The following is a 25729-nucleotide window of genomic DNA, read 5'->3' as shown; positions in this document are numbered from 1 at the left end:
ATAGGCGGTGGATGCTTCAACCGTATCCATTGTTTGTAGTCTCGCCAAATCAGACATATCACTTTAATAGCAAAGACAATAGTCTCGCCGCATCCACTGTTTGTAGTCTTGCCGCATCAGACGTACTGGTATCGCTTTGATAGCAAAGACAATAGTCTCGCCGCATCAGATGTTTAGCGTGACAGTAAACACCATAGCTGCATCCTCCACCTGTATTATAGGCTAGTCTGTCCACCAGGGAGATGTCATAGGAGTAGCAACACTTCATAATCTGTGCAAAACATGTTTTAGTTATAAAGCATTACAATTGGATGTCTGACATTCCTCTTCGCTTTGAAGCCATGCTCAGCACTGCTTTATTGCCATGACAAAATTTGGACACGAAGAAGAAGCATCTTATATCATTAATATGAGCTGTATTGCAACATACAATTCTGGATGAAGTAGTAGAATTTATTTAGAGCAGTTTGGGAAAAATGCAGTTATGGACATGTATTTCTATTCACCTCATTACACATCAATATGAATGAAGTAAAAATTAGGCCCTCTTAATCAAAAACAAAACCAAGCAAAAAATATGATGCACACACCAGCACACGCTTGTGCATGTTAGTTTTCTATCTTTCAGTCTGGCATGAAGCATGTTCCAGTGTGCATTTCTATGTTTTGTAGTTAAAAAAGTAACTATGCCTTGGGCTTTTTGATTAGTGCTCCATTTAAAAGTACACATATTCATTGTTGCCAGCACATTGCAAGAAAGAGCGAACTGCGGGGGGATCATTTCGGCTGCAGGAGCACTATAGTCCCCTAGTTCTGTTGCTCTCTTTTGTCAAAGAACCTACCAGTACCAGTGCAGTGTTTAAAGGGGATGGCTAGTAACTGATCAGTGGGAATCAGTGGGAATGCTTGAGGATAATTGTTCCAATCCTAGTGGGGTTCATTTAAGAGTACATTACAGATCTATTGTTGTATGAAAATTATTTGCTTCAGAATGGTCTCATATTCAAGTAATGTGCAGTTTAATGCCCCGTCACTGTACAGGCATGCTAACCTGAAAACATAAAACTGTGCATTACTTGACTATGAGACCATTCTGAAGCAAATAATTTTCACACAACAATAGATATATAATGAATCCCACAAGGATTGGAACAATCATCCTCCGGCATTCCCACTGATCCCCACTAATCAGTTACTAGCCATGACTTCAACCTACTGTATATGTATAGGGCAATTAGTTTCCACTCCATCTCTAGATCCTCCCTGATCTGTAACATGTGGCTTTGTGTTTGGTGTATGTGTTGTTGGGGGGGGGGGGGGGGGAGGGGGGGGGAGGGGGGGGAGGGGGGGAGGGGGGGTGGTGCAAGGGTGCAAGGGAGGCATTATTATAACAGATATTTAATATACAACTGTACTGTAAAACCAGAAATATAACTTTTTCACGAATTGGAGCCATCAGCCTTTTTGGCATCATGAAAGTTTCGCGAATTGCCACTGGCATTCAATGCATAGTGTACACAAGAACTTTTTGTGTGCATTTTAGCTCACAAATCTTGGATCCTCGTAAAATTCGCAGAAATTTCTGGTTTCATGGTATGTCCTACCTAATTAATGCCTTGTGTTAGGATATGAAGTGCTTAATCTGGATGATATATTCATATTACTAATCATCTTAAATGTAGAATCTAATGTATGTGTCTGTGTCTCTCTGCAAGTACATGTGTATGTACGAGTGTGAAGTGTGTGTGTGTGTGTGTGTGTGTGTGTGTGTGTGTGAACAGGGCAAACTGAAGCAAACCAGGGCCATGTTGCATAAAAGATGCAATCAAATGTAAGTCAGTAAATCAAATGGAAGTCTGGTATCAGCCAATCAGAATTGAGTATTCACCCACTTATGTTTGATTTTCTGACTTATCGTGTGACCTAAACTTTTATGCAAGAAGGCCTTGCTCTTCCAATCTTTTTTCTTTCTTTTTTTTTACATTTTGGAAAGAAATTAAAGGACAAGTCCACCTTCATATACATTTGAATTGAGTGAATGCAACAATATTAGTAGAACACATCAGTGAAAGTTTGGGGAAAATTGGACAATCCGTTCGAAAGTTATGAATTTTTAAAGTATATGCTCAATCACTGCTGGATGAGAAGACTACTACAGTGTATGATGTCACATGCGTACAACGATATAAGGAAAATAAAAAGAGAATTTCACAAAACGTTACTTTTTGAATAAAGTACACATTTCTTCGGCTTGTTACTGACGTATGTCAAGGGTAATATTATTCCCCCTGCCTTCTGAAAGAGAGAAGTTGAGTGTTCTTTTGTTATGCGAGAAAAGTGAAAATATGTTGAATTTTCTTTACACTTTCTTTATATCGTTGTACACATGTGACATCACAAGCCACAGTAGTCTTCTCATCCAGCCGTGACTGAGCAGAAACTTCAAAAATTTGATCTTCCTCAAACTCTCATTGATATGTTCTACTAATATTGCTGCATTCACACAACCCACATGTCTATGAAGGTGAACTTGTCCTTTAACATGCATGAAAAGATCACACCAATTACACACACATCACCACATTTGTACAAGTAGGCCTACATGTACCAGGAAATGAGGGTCAACATTTACATGTCATAATATTTATTTTTGTACTTCACACAAATATTCTGAAAATGACTTTTACTTTTAATACAGAGAGATACTTAAAGGTTCATATCATCTACACAACTTGATAAAAACTGTTTTGAGATTTAAAATAATGCTTTACATAAGAGGAAATGTGTATGCTCACTCAAGTATGTGTAATAAATCATTGGGTTTATTAAGTTTTCCATCAATATGTGCCACTACTTTCTGGAAAACTTAATGACCTTCATTTCTCACTGGACAACTGAAGCCCTGGTAAACTTGAACCAGTATTACAAAAACTTCCAATTTCGAACCGAGTGGTATATAACATGGTTCCTGCAACTACATGTACTGCCATATAAGCATGATATAACCACTGCACATACCAATATGGGCCTACATGCCATGCACATTATATCATTTTGAGAGCAAGAACTGAAGATTGGCCAAACCTTCAAAACTCATCATTTAATTGTAAAAGCTCCGAGACAATAAAGCAGATGTACTGTTGTGCAACTCTTGTGTTTTTTTTTTCTAATTACTTTTTGTTTGGGTAAAGAAAAGATAGTAGACCATATGTGCAAAATCACTCTTCTTTATCTATTTAATAGACAACTGCAATTACGTTAAACTAAATACATGTATTTAGATAGACTATACTCCAATACAAAGTATAAGAATAAATATATTAAACAGGCCAGGCTGGTTATGTCTTACAGCAATTAGTTTCTATCCTCAATCCATGAGATATGACGCCTCTTTTTAAATGTTTTTTATTAATGGCACAATTGTTTTGTTGTTGTTGTTTTTTTTTAATGAGGTGATGATGTCGCTTGGGTGGCAAAAACATTATTATTCCTAAGTGGGAGTTTATAGCAAAAAGATAAGGACATGCAAATTAAAGTTAATGCCTAGAACATGTTGATTCATCTGACCACCACAAAAAGTTTAGATGTAATTCACAAACTGGAATCTGAGCTTTCAGTTTAAGCCATCAACCTGTATATATCATTAGATTTTGTGCAGCCCACAAGTCAACCACAATTACAAATATTTGTCAAACTTTGCCCTGACACAACTACAAAGAAGCATACCTGTAAAACAAGATCAGCTTCTAGGGCCCGTTTCATAAAACTTGTCATCAGTGACAAGTTGTCATAGATGTGACAAGCTGCTGAAATCCTTGCATCTGATTGGCTGAGAGCAAAGTTGTCATAGAAATGTGGCAGTTGACACTGATAACAAGTTTTATGAAACGGGCCCCTGGTTGGCCTGCTCCCTACCCCCAGTTTCTCTTGTCCTTCATTTGAAGAAAACAATCTGTATATCAAGCTTTGATTCATACCCATTCTAGTTTGATATTCACTCTAAATAAAGGTGAGAACACAAGCAAAGCTTTGTGACATGCATATCCTCAAAGGGGCAATTATAAATATGTCAGCTAAAGACAAAAAAACAAAACAAAAACAAAACAAAACAAACGGGCCTGACACACTGTGAATTGATGAAACCCAAGAGCTAATTTTGGTCACATTAACTAAATTTCTCTAACAACTCTAATCACAACCATCAGTGCATGCCATACACAACATCTGATAAGTTGTGTCAGGATTTTTCAATGTTGCTGCCTAAGCAATTTGATAAATACTATTCAGAAGTTCTATCACCAAGACTCACAATTATTGTAGTATTATACTAGTAAATCCCAGACATTCTACTGCACTGTAAAAAAAAAATAAAAAAAAAAATATATCGCTATTATGTACATCCGTATTTGTCTGCTCGTCTGTTTAATATACCCAAATGCATCTATGTACCTTACTATCAATATATCTATCTATCTATCCATCTATCTTTCAAATAAAGATTTTACCTATCCGACATAACTTTTTATATGTACCTATCTATCTACTCATCTCTACCTCTTAAACTCGCTTCCTCTCATCTCCTTTCATTGCTTGAAACTTAACTCAGAATCCCCAAAAGAGTGTTTTCATCCAGTAATATATAGATAATTTGTCCTAATGGAATGGAATAGATCAGTAACATACATACACTATATATAAATGTGAAACAAACAGGGTCACTGCAAGTGGACTGATGTACTCAAGTTTGATGAGCAAAGCACAAAACAAATGATAACAGGAGTAAGACTTTTTGTTTCATTTTTATGGCAATCAATGACCAATGATTATTGCACAGTTCCAAAGATAATTCATACGTTTCAATCCACTCCTATCCAAAGTTATTTTGTTAATACATTCCAAACATTAAAAATTCACATCAGATATAACAAGCGCAACTAAACTTTAAACTAAATTTTAAGGAAATTAAACTCCAACTGATACAGAAGTATGATACACTTTCCATTGTACAAGAATGAGGGCATGATCTATCACTTTTTATATTGCAGTACAGTACAATTTCAAGAGGTGACCATGTCAAATAAAATCTGATCTGAAATGCGTTTCCTTTCCAGGTCACTTATATATTTGTAACTTCGGATAATCATTTACATTTGTATCAAAATAACTAGTAATCAATACTGTAACACAAAATCAGTCTCAAAGCTACACTACAGCTTCCAACTGCTAAGACTTGGTATCAGATAAGCACCCAAATCTGTCTTAACCACAATATCATACAGAGACATCATGTATACCACCGTCATCATGTGAAGCATGTTGCTCATCACACAATGTCGTTTCTGATGCAACTGTGGGTCCTTTTTATGAGGAGTACTGAACATTAACTGTTTTTTACAATTACTGCAAAACCAGACATTTTTCCATGCATTTTTTATTTGTGAATTTCGCAAGCCAAGAATTGCTAAATTGGGGTGCACACAGAAGTTTTTTTCTGCACCCAATGCCAGTGGCAATTTGTGAAAATTTCATTCCACAAAGAAAAAAAGGGGGGCCATCAGCTCCAATTTACGAAAATTTCATGCCATGAAAATTTCTTGCTTTACAGTATGCTACATTGTTGAAGAATAAGTGATTGGCAGTTAACCATGGCCACCATTTCACATCGCCATGACTGTCATCATGACCATCATCAACATCACCACCATTACAACCATTAGCACCACCCATCATCTCCATCACCATCGTCGTTGTAACCATCACCATCACTGCCACCATAATTACCATCAGCACAAGCCATCGGCACAACGACCATCATTACCACTGACACTTCCATCATCATCACCACCATCATTGTCCCCATCATCATCACCATCATTGTCCTTACCATCATCACTGTCATCATCCGCATCAGCATGTTCATAACTACCATATACATTGTATTTCTCTTCTGTCATGGCGGCCCTTTATCACCAAAACACATGGACAAGACAGAAAACACTGGCTGGAGATACACTTCATGTACATGTATGATGTACCACAGCTGGCAACCTGTCGGCAATTCAGACTTATGCGTTCCATACTAATGCACAAAACGTGAAAATGACAATAACAAAAAAGCACACCGAGTGTGCACCAGACAATTTCTGAAGAATGAGCTGTCAAAGTTGAAATATTGCTCAGACTGCCCCTCTGTAAAATGATGGAGGCTTACAGGCTTTGTCCCAGATGTGCAAAGCACCTAGTCAACTAGAATATATGGAACATCAACCTCTGATAAATAGATGTATTACCCACAATTTTAATGACTATTTTCCTTTTTAGGGCAAAGTACCCCAAAATGAAAGAGAATTGTGACCAAAGAAAATATACTACAAATTCAATTATCCTGCTTGATTCACATACAGGAAGAGAGAGAGAGACACAACTTGATTATGTTCAAATAAAGCTCTAAAAGCAAGAGATTATTAAGCAGAGGAGTGAAGGTCGAGGTGTGAGATTTTCTTCCAATTTTGTCTCCCTCTACAAACGAAATTTGTAAGATCGTAACTGCTGATCTATAATATAACACACATGTCAGAAAAAGAGGAACCAGTGGGACTCGAACCTGTCATAAACTGCGCTCCGGGCAGCGACACTACCACCAGGCTACCCGTGGTTGCCAGCAGTGACACTGCCACCAGGCTATCCCTGTTTGCCGGCAATGACACAATGAACTTGGAACAAATACCCAAGCTCAGCAGTGACACAATGAATTTGGAACAAATACCCACACTACAAAATCTTTGCAAAGAAGCAGGAATTTTAGACAATGAGACAGCTTTATCACAAAAATTCCTGCATATTCTGGATTACAATATGTATGTAGACCAATGGAAGTTAAAAAAAAGGTTGCACAAGCTCGCCAACTTTGTATAAAAGAAAACAAACATGTGTGGACAAGACTTGGGTGTATTCATTCCAGTAAACTTTACTGTGCCATTTGTTTGAATGGCAACAATGTGGTGTGCAATATTTGCAAAGATTTACATCAACCTATTACTCTCACATTCTTGCAATAACAGAGGTCAAAGGCATCTCTGTTGTTGTTGTTGTTGTTTATTTGTTTTATTGTTTGTTTGCTTTTTTTTGTGGGGGGGGGGGTCATCTGAACTATCTTTACTGGATATTAGAGGGACACAGCAAAACATGACATTTTCAGATCAAATTGCCTTGCAGCAATGTAATGGCAATCAACAATAACCTACAACAATTTAGTTTTGTTTTCTCAACAGGCTGACAGCATACCTAGTGTGCTACAAGCCTAAAGTGTTTGAAGTTGTTTGTGGATGCTACATGATGCATTGTGAACAAAATATTATTTTACATTAGATGCAGATTTGTAATAATGTCATATTGTATACTGATAATTGGAGATCACAAATATCCCATTTAGAATGCAAGAAAACAATGTACTATAATTCCAGCGTATTGTACATGTGTACATTGCTTACCGGTATTGATTAGCAAGAGGAGACACACATTGATATACCATATATTTGCAATCAGCTGTACCTCGGTATTAATGAAAGCATGCCCTCATGTATTTACTCATGAGTTATTATGTGGAGTGTCAATGGAGGTAAGTTTCATAAATCCAATGCACGTAAGGGGTGAATACAAGTAGCTGCAGCTTGGAGGAGCATCTCACGCCCGCCACGCAGCCAGTAACGCCAGTAGGAATACGACTGTGACGGCCGTCAGTGACAACGTGGAGGTGGCATTAAACATGAAGCGGTACTGGAACCGGAGGTACCACACAAAGGCCAGGATGCAGGCAAAGAGCGGCACCATGTACCGGCCCAGGTCGTGCTCCCCGCCCCCTGCGTCTGATGGGTGGCGCCGGTGTTGGCCCTGCCCGGTACCAGCCTGTGACACCTGGCAGTGAATGACGTGCTGGTTAGTGATGCCGTAGGTGGCAAGGGTTCGGCTGTCGTCTGTTAGGAGCTGCCCGTTTGATATTAGCCGCACAGTCTTCCCAGCTCGTATCTCTGATGCAAAAGTTTCCCTTTAATTGCAGAAAATGAAACAAAACAAAACAAATCTTTTACATCTGACGATGCTTTATGAAAATATAGTACACTCCAGAAGTGACTATCACTAGTAAACCATAGTTCAATCTTTTAAAACTTTCTTGTTGAGCATCAATAGCTATATGTACAGTCATCAAAATTATCTCTGAAGTGGTTAATGTGGGTATCTCATTGGGCTGGAGACTAGTTGATAACCTGTGGTGACTCAAGTCTCCCTTCTCATGGAATGGTCATGGAGACGTCTCTGTGACATCTCCACAATGTCTCCTGGAATACACATAGCTCAGTCACTAGGTAGTTGTAAGAGAATCAAACATGTTCAATTTTTCTGAGGAGACTCTTTCCAGTCTCCACCTAGTCGTTAACAACATCTCCTTCCAGCCATGGAGACTAATTTATTGGCAAAGTCAGTCTCCAAGATATCTCAGCGACTTTGTGGAGACTCATTGATGACCTACTGAAGGCATCGCCGAGATGACTTTTTGACTTCTGGACGAATACCTTATTTGAAGAGGTCTCTGAAGTCGCTGTGGACTCGCCTTCTTGGCGAGAGCACAAGCCAAGTCACATGAGTCACAGCGACTGATCAGTCGCAGCAGTCGCAACAGTCGCAACGACATTTCTCCGATGAGGTATGTCCTAAATTAACCCTATTCTAACTGGGGGGGGGGGGTCAAATTGACATCCCCCTCGACGTTTCGCGCCACGATTTCGCAACGCGCAAAGATTTTGCCGCGTCGTTTCACGACTTTTTTCATTGAAGTCTCCCGCATATTTTGAGACCAAATTCGCGACGTCCGGGTACACCGTTTTGAAGTTACATAATGTTTTGCATATGCATGTCAACCAAAAAACAGCTCAAATTCATGATATCGTGTGCAAATCCAATGCAAATTGTGTTTTTTGGTTAAATTGATATAAATTAGATTATTTCAACTTTTAACAATTGAAATTAATCAATTCTAGTGTTGATAAGCCTGAAAAAGTGCCTGCAACAAGTTTTGGCAAAAAAACAATAGAAAACAAAAGGTTGAAAAAACAATAAAATACATAAGAAATTAACAAAACAATGAAAAACAAAAGAAATTAATTTCAATTGAGCTATTTTTTTACACAAAAATTGTTTGATGTGTCTTGAGGAATTCTGACACAAAAATTTAGCAATCCTCCAGTCTTTTTAATGGAGTTATAGGTGAAAATATGATTTCATGCACAAATTTGCATAATTAATTTATTAAAAATAGAAAGGCAATATTTTTCTATTGTATGACGATGCAATCTTGTAGTTGACATCCAGCTTTATCTTCAGGCAAAATTTCGCGGCGATCGCGCGATCGGCGGCCGAGATCTCAAGGGAGGGTCAAATTGACCCCCCCTCAGTAAAAACTTGGTCTCAAATAGCCCAGTTAGAATAGGGTTAATCCTTACATTGTAATTGTGTGATTAATGCATAGGAAGCTGCTTTAAAATCACCTATGGCAAATTTCTTTCTCTTACACTGAATATTTTCAAAGAATGGCTACACTATGACATTAAGCAGCATAACTGGATGAACTTTTATCTTATTTCAAGGGTCACATGGGCCTGTACAATTGGCACTTCTGTCAGCAAATACTTGCTGGTAGCCTTGTATATGTAGCACCCGTGCCTCCAATCAATTTGGCTTGTAGTGAGGTAAAAAAAAAAAGACTAATAGAATATCACTATGGTGACAGGTATGCCTCTGTTATATCGCACAATCTTCCAGCGGGTGTACAACTGTACAGTACATCTTGCCAATACATGTACATATATGTACTAAGTTTCATGAAGATATATTGAACCATTTCTATTAAATATGGAGAAAAAAATTACATTTTTTGTATTTTCACTTGACCTTTGACCCCATGCCCTACATCTTGTTCTAGAGAATCTTCATCTGGTAAAACAGTGCACATATAAGAATGCACTAAGTTTCATGGAAATACTTGTGGAGATATTTGGGAAAGAGTGAAATATCAGAATTTGACCTTCACCTATGAAATTTGACATTGAACCTGTGCATCCACAAGTTGATGGGTGCAGTTTTGTCCATTCATCTATACATATGCCAAATTTAAAATGGATACCTCAATTGGTAATTAATTCCATTGTCCACAAAATTGATTATGGACAAAAGGACAACCTGAAGACACATCAGGTAAATGCCTCTAGTGACACTTTGTGACGGAGCCATAAAAATGACGACAATTAAACAGCATAAACTGAGGACACCAAGTATTTTGTCCAGGTACATTCTCCCTTGAAAATGATGTATGAAAGCATACACAGTTCTAATGCTGAAAATGATGGTGCACCATTGTGACAGATACAAAAGACATACAATTATATTTTGGGACATTTCTACTTGTTGTTCAGTTTTTAACTGCACATCATCCCAAATGTCTAAAAATTAACACAACTATGAAAGTTGGTCTGAATACCTTCTGAAATTGCCCAGTGTGTCATCCATATTTGTGGATACCATCCTGTCAGTTTCATCGAGAAATTTCAATTTGATTGAAATAACTCCGCTTGCAGATTGGTCCCTTATTCTCTGTGATGGCCCAGTAGCTCCACTGGTTTCAGCTTGAGAAAATGTTTCTGACCGGCTACTGGTACTTTGACTTTCACTCGAGTGGTCTGACTCATTTGTCAATGGTTCCTGCCCATCTTCAGGCCCCTCGGCAGAAACAATGGGCGGGGAGGCAGTATTTGCTGGAATAGTCCTCTTCCGAACACACTGCTCACTTGAACTGACATGAATATCTTCAACTCTCTCCTGCACAATGACTTCTGGTGGCTCATGGTGCGCGCTGACTCCATCTGTAGCATCCACTCCAGAAAAAGGGTCTGATGTGCAGCAGTCTGGGTTATCACTTTCTTTAGTGGCTTCAGAAGAGTCACACCCTGAATACTGACCACAAGAACTCGCTAAATTTTGCTCGTTCTCCTGCCTCCCTGTGGAATTGTTATCTGCTGTAGTACTAAAGCATGCTTTTGAGTTGCCAGAGAGCATATCCTGACTCTCCTTATTTGAGTGGCTGTGTGAAAGGGGCACCTCACTGGCTGGCACTTCAGTCTCATTGCCCCGCTTGTGTTCATCGCCAGTACCATCAGCATTGTGTGTCTCCCTGTTACTGGGCGTATCTGAAATTGTTTCCCTCCCATCCTCTTCTGAATAAGTTGATTCGGAAGTTGATGACTCGGGATCCACAACAGACGCTGGGTCGACAACTGAGCCTGGACGATCCTGCCAGTAGGAATGTTGCTCCTGCACTGAAGTGGAGAACCAGGCAGCCACCACTGTTGCCACAGCTACAATAACAGTCACCAGTACTGTGACCTCATCCCCAATACCTTCTATCAGACTCATAGTCGCCAATGTCTACAGTAGATCATCATGCCTATATGAGAGAAAACATTTGAAAATTACTTTTGACATATACTGTACTATGCAATCTTTCTCAACACAATTCCTTGCCTATGAGAACTTGGTAAGCCCTGTACAAAGTCAATGGGGAATGCAGTACTCCTATATCATTTCATGCAATAAATTAGAAGTGGTCGCAGCAAAGGTACAAGTTTGTAAGAAATGCTATCAATAGCATCAATACAATTTCTTGAACACAATGTGGGACACAACTACATGTAATGGAATGGCCAAATCGATTATCTCTGCTTATGGATATCTATTAGTTCAAATCCATTACGCCATACAATTTAATATGGAGCAGTTGTCAAATGCAATTATAAGCCTACATTTACAGGAAGTATATCATGCAAATGCATGTCAACTTGGAATACCCCCTAACGAATGCATACCTAGATATGTTCCGTTTATTTCATAATTTTTTTCTATGATTTTTTTTTTTTTTTTATATACGCAGAGTACTTGGATATGCCCACAAAAACCTTCCAAACCAATATTCTGTACAAAGTCTTTTATTTATAAAATCCTAATAGTAACATGGAAACATGCAAGTTATGCTCAATCTCTAAGGGGAAAGGTGCATTCAAGTGTCTTTTGTTAATCATATTGGTATTCACACAATGATTGACAGATGATGTCACTGGCAGACTCTCAGCTTGGGAGGTGTTTTTGCAAGTATTTCCAAGTAATCTGAAGAAAACGAGTTGAAATATTATTGTACAATTTATATGTGACCATGCATCATAAAACCAACAGAAAGTCGCACCCCTTGACTGAGGTGAAATGGGTCAACCCAGTCAATCTTGATTTTTTTTTCAATATTTTCAGAGACTCCAACCCCAAGCACCTTCTGATCTGGAGATTCTCCCGCCTGAAACCCTCAGCAAACGGGCGACTCCAGCTTGATGTGTGCGAAGCGCGAAATTCCCAGGGTTCTAGATGCTCTCTGGTGCTATCTAAGGCTTATTTTTTCAACATACGATAGAAATAAGTAAGAAATCCTTTCCAACGGGAGACAAAGAGCCAGGGCGGGAGAAATTAAATTTCAAACGGGAGAACGGGAGATTTTGCAAATATAGGTTTTCGGCCGGAGATCTCCCGTCGAAAACAGGAGAGTTGGAGTCTCTGTATTTTCTGAAAGAGCTATTCTTCCTCTACATTATTCATAAGTATGGGATCATAAAATGAATGGGAAAGTATGTTTTCAGCAGTTTTTCTACAACCTTTTTTTCAGAGAGTAGTGTGATCAAGTATGTCTTCAAGGCCCCTTTTCATTCTTGAAAATCCTTTGCAAACCTTCACTTTCAACTCTAATAACATTTGAAAGGTTAATGCTACTGCTTCGAAAGTTGGCATTTCTCATAGACAGAATGTGTTGATAGAGCATGCTCAATTTCAGCCTAATCTGATAATCTCTTCATTGTTGTTGCTCTGGTGGTTTACATCCTGCCTTTTGTCGCTTTCATTACGCAGCTAGCATGGCTTGGTAAAGATTAAGCACTTGAATAGACCCTGTACTTCAGAGCCTCTTTTCTCAGTTCACACTTTTCCAGAGTGTGTGCTTTCTTTCTAATATTTAGAAAAGTTTGAAGGGTTCATTTGAAATGAGTTATACATCATTCTAAAGCTTAGAGTCTGCTCTTTCAGAATCTGCCCTTAACTAAAAATTCATGTCTGGCGACTTTTTGTTGGTTTTGTGATGCAGGGTCACATAAATGTCACATATCATTCTTTTAGCCACAAACAAGTAAGTAATGATCAGGGTAATATGAATCCATACAACTCAACATACATTTGCATTGCAAAGTTCCTTAAGGCCGTGTCACACCAGCTACGTGTGGCGAGGAGGTAGTTTCCAGCATGTAGAAGATTTTCAGCGGGTGAACAAGAATGTTTGCAATTTTCATTCATGCCTTGTCATACCGTACGGGGGAACTTCTGCGGCTTGACTTGCAGGGAAACAAATTTACTCCCCGGAGCTCTCCGCAGTTGGTCCGCACCTGACAGTATCTAGCGTGTAGTTGCCCGGAGGTGCTCACGCAAGTCCGATTTAACCGCAGCCAAGTTTTGAGCATGACCAAAACTTTTTCCGAGTGAGTCGCAGGAATGCCTGTAGAGGTCCATGCAGAACACCAGTAGGAGACCCTTAGCGGCAGTACTTCCCAGGCAATTCCCACGCAGGTACTTCGCAGTCCCGTATGCAGCCAAGATAATGAAATTCTGTGAGATTTCAGCCATTCCATTAGAGGAATTCCTTCACCGAGTTGTCAGCCCCCATGCGACTGGTACAAAGGTCACACAGTATACTCGCAAGTATAATGCGTCCAGCAAGTACGACACATGCGCTGACTCGCACAAATCCTTTTCCGCCCTCAGGAATGTCCGGTATGCTAGAAAATCCCTACACGTAACAAGCCCGAGTAGCTTGCCCGGAAAGGTGTGACAGGGCCTAAACACGGTTGCGGGTAAAAAAAAATATGCGTGCGCACCTCCGGGCGACTACTTTTGAGATACATGCTAGGTACTGTCATGTGCGGATCATCTACGGGGACCTCCGGGTAGTCAAGATTGTTCTTTCCAAGTCGCACGCAAGGCTGGTGTGACACGGCCTTAAATTTTCCTTGACACTTTGGTGAATAACAAAAGTTGGTAGTTTTAACCTGTTGAGGACGAGTCCCGAGTATATTTGCGGAAGTGTCTATGGGAAATGCATGTTGTAGCAAAATCAAACTGTCCTAAATGGGTTAAAGGCAGATTAAAGGGTGTGTACAGTTCTGGTCGAGGTGAGGATTTAGCATTTAACGTTTTGCGAGATATTCAGAAATCACTCTACAAGATGTCAAAGGGCAAGCAGTTCTAAGGGGTATCAAAAGTTTATTCAATGAAAATCCGTTTTGAAATGGCTGAGATATCCAAAAACAAGGTGAAACAAAGAGATCCTAATAAAGTTGTGGCATGTCGCCTTTTATTATTAGCACTCTTTTTGATATCTCAGCCATTTGAAAACCAATTTTCATCAAATAAACGTTGAATCCTTCTTAAAATTATATGCTCTTTCATATTTCATAAGAGGCTTTTCATTATCTCACTTAGGAATGTTCAAAACTTGAATCCCCACCTCAGCCAGTACTGTACAGTCCCTTTAACATGTGATATTGAAGTTAAAATGCCTTATCATAGTATACATCACATGTAGCATTTGTCTCAACAACATCCCATGTGTATGGAGAGTAATATTGAGACAAAATACATTGTAGATATTCCTTATTTATATTCTAGACTAGATCAAGTCACGTACACAATGCACAGGTCTTTAACTTTAGAAAGTCTTTGTGGGTTAACAGTAAATCCATTTTTGTTATAACTGTCTCAAGAAATTTTTGAGCATACAACACAACAGAGCTATCCAAATTTCTCTTCTCTGAATGACATTGATGTAGGGTAAAACCCCCAATATTCGGTCATTTAAGCTTTTCTGCAAATATTTTTCAATACATCTACAGCAATGTATGTGAAATATATTACATTTCTTTAATCTCAATTTTCATTTTGTTAAATATCTCACAGAATTTCACAAAATCCGAAAATATATCACCTTGAAAATTCCCCAGAATATGGTCACCGCAACCAGAATTCGGTCACACGATATGCGCATTCAAAGTCAATGCGTGTTCAAGGCAGGTGAAAAATGCGCCGTGCACTACCTTGTTGGAGCAAAATTGCATCGGGGATATTGCGGCACCCGTTGGTGACCGAATACTGGGAAATCGGCACTTGCATTCAACCCTTGTACATCGAGACACTGCATTGGCACATATGGAAACTTTGCTTTTCTTTTGCGTTTTTGAGGATACCATCACACTCCAAGCTTGCGATAAGCAAAAAATCCTGCAAGAGAACGGCGTATTTCTCGATTTTTAGCGCTTTTTCGGCAACCCGTACATTTAAAACTGGGCTTAATCCACGCGCTTTTGGAAAGTCGCGCTGATTCTGCACTTTTGACAGTGAAATTTGAGACTTTGGATGGATTTTTGGAGGGGGCCCAAGGGAGTTTCCTGTTGTGAATGAGTGTGCAAGTATGTGAATTGATGTGATTTGCGTGTGTTGTGACAGTAGAACTTACTGGCTGGTGATAAGTGACCGAATACCGGTAGGTGACCGAATACTGGTGTGGTACTCTTACCTACCGTACGGCGTACGCCTTCCAGAAACACTTCCAGTGCATGTTAGCATTGTTACTTTCACTCGATAATTGGGCACTGTTTAAAGTGATCTTTATTTTTTTCATATTTCACACAAAAAGCAATCAAAAATCACCAAATCAACTTTAAAAAAAAAATTCTGCATCAGTTGCATTTGCTGTTCCACATGTCAATATGTGTATAGACACTCTACAGAACTTAAAATAGATAATACAACAAAGCAACTAGCAAGTTTCACTGTGTTCCTTGTAGTCAGCCTTGCAACCTACCTCCCATCCAGTCAGTATGCAGTAAATAAACCACTTCATTGACTAGATCTAGACTATTGTAGCTACATGCATATCCACACTACAGAGTTCATGACAAACTTTATGACAAAACAGCCCAAACCTTTATTTCTTAGAATCATATATGCAATTCCTGATGGGAGTGGTGATGCAGCTTGATGCAGCTCAAGTCAGCTTCTCAGTCTCACATGCATGCAGACACTGCACTTCGTTTCACACCACCCTCTGTACCTTCCACAGTCCCACTTGTTCGATATTTCGTATGGTAAATTGACCAAACCAATCTTTGACAGTTTCGTCTTATTCAGGTCCTTCTTCTGAACTCTACGCCATACGGTTTGCGTGTCCAATTTTCATTTTTACTTAAACTTACGACACTATTTGTCGACGTGCGACTGTTTATTAATGACCAAAATACAAAAATCTCGGTATACTTACAGACACATAAACAAATTGGGTTGCACACCAACGATCCCAACACATCGGCCGATTAATCGATGATGAGCAAGTGGGAGCAACTATGATGCGTAGGGAGGATCACGGTCACAGTGTCGGTAGGGCCGGGGTGAGTTCGCTGCAACCTATACACATGGAATCACACTGGGAGACGATGAGGGTGTGTACGTCTTTACGAAATGATGTAATATCTGACATAATGGAATGTAAAAAGTCAATATGATAAAGATCATCATGATCATATGAGCGAGAAATTTTTTATATATATTTCCGGCGAATTTGCTCCTCACCTACCAATCTTTACCCTACTTTACAAATAGAATCGTCCACATCCACTTGTGATTTCACTCATATCCTTTCGATGGTACAGCTCATGTACACTTGTACACACAGCATAGCATCGGTATCCTGCTCGCCGCTCCCTGCGCTGCTCGTCCTCGCGCGCGCCTGTGATGTGTAGATCCCAGACATACAGATGTGCAGCAGCAGAGCAGCCAGCAACTAGCCACACTGTACTGTTATCTGGCAGGTGATCTCGATCTTATGACCGACTGTGCGGAGTTGAGGGTGACCAAATTGTGTGAAAATGGCTCATTTATCCAAAGGGAAACTTGTAGCTGTTATAGGTGATGAAGTAAGTATTCTAGTGTACAGCACTCTTATCTTGAAGTATTAGAGATGATGGAAATCTATCAAGAACCAGATATTTTGAATGAGATTGATAGGCTAGCCCAGTGCAGTCGACTGATCATAGTCCCATATTTGTCATACACCCCGGCCCCAGAATCTAACGTTAATAGTCTAGAGGACTAGAAAAAGCATTCACTTTAAAAATTTAGCTAAGATATTGAATGCACCTTCGTACCCATCATCCCATATATTAATCATGCAGATATCTCCAATACATCAGTCATCATACCAAATTGTACCAAAATTACAGAACTACACTAGGCCTACTAGTACTACAAATAAACTTTTGATAGGCCTAATAGATCTAACAGGTTATAACTTTGAAATTTAATTAGGCCTAACTAATTAGGCATAAATTTTAATAAGTTTACTCACGGATAGATTTGAACCAACTTAAACAACTAAAATTTAGCAAATCAGATTGATCACATTGATGCAGTAAATTCACTTGCAATGCATTTGGTATTGCCACTAGTCTATAAACACATTTACTAATAGTAATACTTATCTGCACTATAAGTACTAGTAAGTGTATTAAATACTATATTATAGTACTAAGTTTACTCAAAATTTACTAGTAACCAAGGTTACAGTATAGGCAAGCATGGTGTCACCGGACACCATGATATTACCGGACACGCACATTTTTGTGCACTAATGACATTCTGTGAGGGTGAGACTTCGTAGATTAGCCTCACAGAACTTTGTGTGGACCGAAATCGCAAAAAAAAAAAAAAAAAACGCAACATAAAAATGTAAAAACATGAAGAAATTCACATTTTACCTCAAATTTATAGTTGAGTGACCTGCACCTCATCATAGTTGCCCATTGCATGTTTGAATCACATTTCACAACTGAAATTCTATGAAACCTCACATACAGGAAAAATGCTGAAGATGCCAATAGAACCAAAAGTTCACTGATCGATGTCGGAAATTTGTAGCTATCGTCCTTGATGCGGAATAGTTGTGCGCTAAGGGGCCCGCAACTCATCACCCACGCGTGCAGCTCCCATAGACAAAGCACGTAAAATAGAACTTGCATAGAAGTAGAGTCTAACCAGTTGTCGATTTCTCACAAGGTTTTATTGCGTGCAACTGTTCGAAGTGTTCAAGACAGACATTTTTCCGTAAAATACGAAATTTGAACCTCATTTGCTGATTTTTTCTTTGTCATCCGCTCAGTGAGAATGTATATGGTGATTTGTGGGATAAATTGTGATTCTGGTGCAAGGACTAGGTGCGAAAGATGTCAATTATTTCATTGCGAAAAAACGTGTCCGGTAATACAATGCGATTTTGGACAGCGCAAAAAGACAACTTTTTTAGAGGGGTATGTTTGAAGCATATTTTCTAAAAATTGGAGCGAACAATTGACATAAGTTGGCTGAATTCGTAATTTCAAATGTTATTTTTAGCCAAAATTTCATCCTCTGAGTACGGAATTCAAAGCCACAAAAAAAAGCGTCCGGTAATTGGATGTCCCACCCTACTAGTAGTACATTGTACTAGTAGTACATTTGTAGTAGTCGTAGTAGTAGTGGTACTGCACTGGCAAGTGGTAGTGGTGGGAAGCGCGAGGCGTAGCCACCATAGCATAGATATTGACATCAGCTTGTTCTTGTTGATTGTTGTTGTTGACCTTGACAAGAGTCCTTGACCCCTTGCCCTTAGTTTTGCTTACAAACACTAATACACGTAGGTTTAAACAAAGGGGTTTTAATTTAGATATTTTGACTTTAACCTTAGGCTATGGCTATGCTAGTATTTGTTTCATCAAGAAAGGATTAATAGAGTCTATCTGTATACAATGTTTGCGGAATTGCAGCAAATTTGTGCACTTTTACCGACTACCTGTGTTCATATTTCTTGTGTTTTCTCTTGCTCTCTTCTACTAGGACACATGCACAGGATTTCTGCTGGGTGGAATTGGTGAAATCAACAATAAACGGCAACCCAATTTCATGGTGGTTGAAAAAGGTACCGTAACGAAGTAGAAAGACCAAGTCAATAGAATGCTGTTTAGGTGTTAAGTTTAATAGATATTACATTTGCCAAAAGATTTTCATCAGGTTGAGTTTGTCCAATCATCCATACATTTGACTGTAGTCTGTACTAAGTCCGTACTTCAATTTACGTTTCTATGCATTTTGTAGAATACTTTACTTTTGTTCGGTCTGAATAACAGCATCAAATGCCACTATGTAGCCATGTTCCTTCTGGCAAGTAAGCTTACATGTGTTATTCTCTTAGCTTTGTTTTTAATTGCCTGTTTTATATATTGATATTTGTTGTGTGACCAATATGACAATGTACACTGCATATGACTGGTTAATCTTTCATTTCCCACTTCTGTTGTACCACATGCAGAAACTTCTGTCCATGAAATCGAAGAATGTTTCAGAGCTTTCATTGCTCGCACGGATATAGCCATTATTCTGATCAACCAGAACATAGCAGAGCACATCCGCCATCTCCTTGACAATCACACAGAACCAGTTCCAGCTGTCCTAGAGATTCCTTCTAAAGACAGCCCCTATGATCCTAGCAAGGATTCCATTCTAAGGAGAGCAAAGGTAAGTGCCATTTGCTGAATTGCTTTCTGTGTATACTTCCACCTTCCTGAACAACAACAACAACAACAAATAAAATGGTTGTCAACTGCAGTCAGATCATAATACCTTAAAAGCACCATCAGCAGCAGCCATGCATCAGCAAGTACAAGTGTAGCATTTGCAATGAATTTAATCTTATTACCTAGTTTTCCATCCTGGCATATGTTAGCATACACATATTTTGTTTTATTGCATTTATAAATTTGTTTGTCAGGTTTTTAATTGATGCAAAATTTATTATAAATTCAGGTTAATCTTTTCATATCCATGTATACAGTACAAGTTTTTATGGTACATGTAAGTAAACAATTGTGCAGACTGAATGTAATGAGTTCTTATGAGTGCTCATGTGTTTCTAACTACATTGTATGTTACCTTGCATAGATTGTTGATGTCATTGCATGTAAGTAAAATTATGATAAATCCAACAAAATTCATAAAACTTTTGTATTATCCATCACCAATTCTATCTGATTTCCTTCCTAGGGTATGTTCAGTGTTGAAGATTTCCGCTGATAGAACGGAACAGATACAATTGCTACTGAGATTTACCATTCCGTCTGGAGTTTCAGCCATGTCAGATGTGAAGATTTGAATATGTCATCATGGTATGATAGATTTTATGAAAGTATATCTGTAAAGCATTTATGAAAATGTGTATTAACGTAGTCTAAAGCAAAGCTTTGTTTTAACAGGGCATGCAATGTTCTTTTCTGGTGAAAAGGTGTTTCAATTGGTATTGTGTATAGACTGGGTGTGCTCCTTCCAAGCATGTTTATATATCCAATACAAATGAAGAGGTGGTACAATTTACTAAAATGTTATTCCTACATTGTTTTTGTTAATTCCTTCTGTTTTACCAGAAGGGTATTTCTTATTCCTTCAAACAAACAAATACTCTCTTTTTGATTTCTAGTATACATCATCTTCAGACGTGCAATATAATGCTAATTTTTTTGTTACGCTTTAGCACAACAAACACAGACTAATTAGAAAAGATGCTGAAGTTACAAGGCATTTTGCTCTCTACATGTATTTCTTCTTAAAGGAATATATTTTCTTCACTACTGTTTGAGTGAAAGTTGTACATGTTTGTCTGGTATGCAGTACCAGGGATATGACATTTGTTGTATTAACTTGGCATATGTGAAAAGTTATATTTCATAGTAAAAGTTTGGAGGGATGATTTTCTTATTACAGTACTTGCAGATAAGTGCATGTACACATATGTTTCATGTGAATTAATACTGAGGAATGATACTGATTGAACACACATTGCTTACCACGTAAACTGAAACTTTATGTGTGTGTGTGTAGATTTTCAAATAAGAACCAAAAGCTTTGCAGGAGTCAACCTATCGATATTACACATTTTCTCGTCTCATTATTGTTATCTTCAGTAACTTGTACCAGAGAATAGATAGGTATGTTTGTAAGAATTACTACATGTAGTGCATACATAAATTTGAATAAATCACATACTTGTAGAATCTAATACACTAGTATTATTTGATGAAAGTAACATTAGATATCAAGGAATTTTCAAAGATGTTCCTCTGCCAATGGCTAATACCAGTCTTGTAAGCGTAATATGATTATGTACTTGCGGTACATGTACTTTATGGCAGAGCGTGACTCAGGAAGTCTTACCTTTACCATGACTGATTGAAATTCTGTATGCATTGCCCTCTAAAAGTGAGTAAAAACTGTTTCATTTCTTTTTCTACTGTGTGAAGCCAGTATATTTTAAAAGTTGATGATTGCATACAAAGTGTAGACTGTAGCATTTCAGTTATTGACTGTTTGCAATGCAGAGTTCATTGAAATTAAGCTGGGAACTTTATTTATCATAATGAATATACCCTTGCAGATTAATTTGTTTGTGCAGTGTTGCACAGTGCATAGGTGCCTTTACTGACCTTTCACGTAATTGAGACTCAGAGCCATCCAATTCATTAATGGGAAACACAAAAAGCAAACAAACAAAAACAACAAGGGTGAATTAATTGTTAGTCTCATTTTGGAGTGTCTGTTAAAACTATATTTTAAACTGGTAAAATTTACAGACACCCAGAGATGTTCTTTGCAGTAAGCTTTATGTGTAACGTCACTGTGGAAGTAAAGTAACATATCATGGGAAGTATGCATTATCCCTTTTACATGTGTTTTTCTCCCCTCATAATAGCCAGAATTATTTGTGACTCTTGTCAACTAGGCACAAAAGTGTGTGAGAAATCTATTGGTTTAATAAATAACACTTCTTGCGTCTTGGCTGCAAATGGAGGCAATTGAAAGATGGGTTTGACATGCATCATGTATAGCTATAATATATATGCAGAATTACTCATACTGAATACATCAGCAATATTGCTTACGACTATTTGTGATTTCTGTATAACATATCCTCATAATACATAGCACAGATTGACTGCATTGCCGGGACTTCTTTGTTTGTATTTCAGTACTGAAATGTATTGCTGGGACATTCTTAAGATGTCTCTTCTTGTCCTCTTTGTGGATGTGAGAATAGAGTAAAATACAGTAAAAACTAAGTAAATTAATTAACAAGGAGTCCCATGATTTGTCTCATTGTTCCAAATACTTCCTAGTCTTGCTTGTTGCTTTCATTTATGTGAAGATTTGGTGAATTACAATGTATGTTGGTAACTGTATAGTCTTGTATGGATGTATTTTTATTAATCAATTTTACTTCTGACACATAACATTTAGCCCACTGATTGATAAAGTGTTTGGATGAAAGCATTTGATTGTAAAACACATTTGCCAGACTAGCAAAAAAGATGTATATGTACATGCATACAGTATGCTTGTCAAGTTAACCATATCTATACCAAATCAAGCATGTACAATCTATGCTTAAATTCACAAATGAATGGTGCTGACAATTTATCTGAAAGCAAGATTATTTCCAAACTATTGCAGAGCCTATGTGTGTGTGTGTGTGTGTTTATGTCTTTCCGTCTGTCCATCTGTGTGTTTGCATCTTTATTAAGTATGGACGTAAATGTATACACAGTGCATGCATGTCAAATGTACATGTATTTGCATTTCATGTGAGAACAGCCACAAACACATAATGTGTGTTTATGATGTGTAATGCATGTTTATGTATCGGTAGTCATGCAAGATACATTATTTTTAACATTCCTAATGTTTCAAGGATACATTTGATACGAGCATTCTACCAGCAATAACAATTACACCTGTACAGTGTTTCAAAATTTTGATTTACAGTTATGCTTTGATAACTTGACGCTCTACATCAAAACTAAGAAACATTAAATACATTGTAAATGTAATATGAAAGCACAGTGATACATGTACCACCAAAGCTTTTATGATGGTGATTCTGAGTTCTGGAAGTGTAGTGTCTTTAGAGTGTGTGCATCACATGTGACTAAACAATCTTCGATAAACTGTATTGACAGTGGAGCTGGTATGCACAAAACAAGTGCTTCCGACACCATATACTGCAGTGTTTATTTAGAACAGCCCCCTTTTAGTCAAGGTCACAAACGGCAAGAGCTATCTACATAGTTGTAAAATATGCCATATTTTGACTGTCTTTAACTTGAAGATTTTGTAAAATACCAAGTGCATTGATATACATGTAACTACAATTGCACAACTGAACAGTCTGTTTATCATACACACACACACAAAAAAAAAAAAAAAGTTTATGCTTTCTTGATCAGAAGGTGATATTGCATGCGTCTGGTTAGTTTTCTTATGACTGTATACTGTAAGTGTTCATTATTCTAAAGTCAATCTCTCATGTGAAATGAATCACATACCACACTGGTATCCATTTAGAATGAATAGGAAACCTAGCAACATTTTGTTGATGGCCTACACTACAGTTGTACTTTGAGCAATGTAGGAGAATTGCTGTTTGACATACTGGTATGTGCAGGTAAACTTCAGGAGCAGAGGAGATTTGGGGCAGGATCTACCACACCAGGAACTGAACAGAAAAAAAAAAAAAAGAAAAAACACACACTAGTGTAGCCAGGGAAGTGATGGTGGGTTGATATGCCTAAGTATCATTGACTCCCCTTTCAGTGCTTACAGAGAGGTGGAAAGACTGGACTTTCCACCTCCCTGGTGCTTGTTTGTGCATGTGTGTGTGTGTGTGTGTGTGTGTGTGTGTGTGTGTACATACATCATATGTTTGTTTGTGTGGATTTTTTTTTTTTTTTTTTTTTTTTGTTAGCATGGGTTAGCGTTGAGCTCATTTGCCACCTCCATTGTTGAACTGAGTTACACCAGGGAAGTGGGACACATTGCTTATTGAACATCCCTACCTCTCACATGCAGCCTTAAAATTATAAATGCTCATACATACACATCTGGAGGATATTTCAGGGTTGTGTTAAATGATCAAATTAACAAAAGCCTGATAGACTCGTGCTGCTGTAGCCCTTATACTGTAAAAGTGGATATTTTCGCTAATTTTTCATGCTTGGCCTGGTAAAAAGAGTTTCGCATGTTTTTAATTCCGCCAAATCAAGATATCAAGTAAGCCTACAGGAACATATGTGACCATGCATCACAAAACGAACAAAAAGTCGCACACAGTGATTTTGTGTGAGGACTGAAAATGGGTGAATTGGGTCAATGTGACCTATCTTGAGTTTTTCATATTTTCTGAAAGAGCAAGTCTTTTTCTATATTATGTTAAAATTTGGGATCATAAAACAAACAGGAACTTGTGTTTTCAGCAGTTCTCTTCAAACACCTTTTGGTGGAATAGTGTGATTAGGTATTTCTCATAGAACCCTCCTCTCATTTCTCAAAAACACTGTCATACTCTTCACTTTCAACTCTTGAAAAGAATAATGCTATTGCATTGAAAGTTGATATTAATCATCTACAGACTGTGTTAATGAAGCATGCTCAATTACAGCTTAATATGATAATCCCTTCATTGTTGTTGCTCCCGTGGTCAACACCCTGTTTTTTTTTTTTTTTTTGTTCCATTCATCCCAAAGCTAGCACGGTTTGGTAAAGATTAAATGCTTTAATAGACCCTGAGCCTCTTTTCTCAGTTCACACTTTCCAGAGAGTGTCCTTTCTTTCCAATGTTTAGATAGGTTAGGAGAGTCCATTTTGAATTGAGTTATACATCATTTTAAAGCCTAGCCTATAGTCTGCTCTTTCAAAATCTACTCTTAACTAAAAATCCATAGCTGACGACTTTTTGTTGGTTTTGTGATGCAGGGTCACATATGGCAAGCGAAAATATTTGTGTGCTTTTATTTTCGCTCTAGTTTCTGGTTGTGTGAAATGCACGAAAATTTCAACACCACAAAAATTAAACTTTTACAGTATTCCATCATATGGACATATTTTGCTGTCTTGATGTTTTCAGTTTCTCTCATTTTAAATCTTGATACAGTGTAATAAACAAGATTTTCTACATTATTATGGATAACTTAAAATGTACAGATAACATTGATTAGACCATCATGTAGTCTTTCTACTAACAGGGAAAGATAGTTACGTAGTAATCGTTCAGGCACATAATATGGAAATCAGTGTTTGCATTGGTAAAATGACAGGAAAGAACATTTAGTGGCTATTAATTAACAGTGATGTAACAATTTAAAAATTACTTAATGTGTCACCTTAGTGCATTTTATGATGAGCATGATAAAACTCTTAACCTTTTTATATCTTTAAACTTGCCTTATTTTTCATTCTTTTGTGGTGACTTCAGCCTATGAATTGCTATAAAAGAAGAGCATAAGACAGAATTTCAAGTTGTTCTCTCAAGTGAAAAAAAGAGAGGTGAAGGAGAGGGTTTAGGCCTACCTTGTATAAAATCAATGCAACAAAAGGTCTCATTGAAATTAAATGAATTCAAAGAAAGTCCCTGATATGTTGAATGTAAATCTGACTATAACTTGATGTTATGGGGAACCACTGATATAACCAA

At 37.9% G+C, this 25729-nt stretch overlaps 2 protein-coding genes across 2 annotated transcripts; one reads left to right on the top strand and one right to left on the bottom strand.

The window, feature by feature from the left end:
- Nucleotides 1-7149: 7149 nt before the first annotated feature.
- Nucleotides 7150-11797, bottom strand: LOC140237881 (uncharacterized). The gene is made up of 2 exons (XM_072317813.1): nt 10532-11797; nt 7150-8044 (listed from the first exon to the last, which is right to left on the bottom strand). The coding sequence occupies exons 1-2, from the start codon at nt 11461-11463 to the stop codon at nt 7684-7686; spliced, it is 1293 nt and encodes a 430-aa protein (XP_072173914.1). The 5' UTR covers nt 11464-11797; the 3' UTR covers nt 7150-7683.
- A 5129-nt stretch (nt 11798-16926) lies between these two features.
- On the top strand, nt 16927-23435 carry LOC140237567 (V-type proton ATPase subunit F-like). The gene is made up of 4 exons (XM_072317503.1): nt 16927-17099; nt 19054-19135; nt 19526-19731; nt 20257-23435. Exons 1-4 carry the CDS (start codon nt 17052-17054, stop codon nt 20284-20286), a joined length of 366 nt encoding a protein of 121 aa, XP_072173604.1. The 5' UTR covers nt 16927-17051; the 3' UTR covers nt 20287-23435.
- The last annotated feature ends 2294 nt before the right edge of the window (nt 23436-25729 follow it).

This window comes from Diadema setosum, chromosome 14 (genome assembly GCF_964275005.1).
Source record: "Diadema setosum chromosome 14, eeDiaSeto1, whole genome shotgun sequence".
Classification (NCBI taxonomy): domain Eukaryota; kingdom Metazoa; phylum Echinodermata; class Echinoidea; order Diadematoida; family Diadematidae; genus Diadema; species Diadema setosum.
The sequence above is the reverse complement of the archived record's forward strand: the minus strand, read 5'-3'. Positions and strand labels throughout refer to the sequence as shown.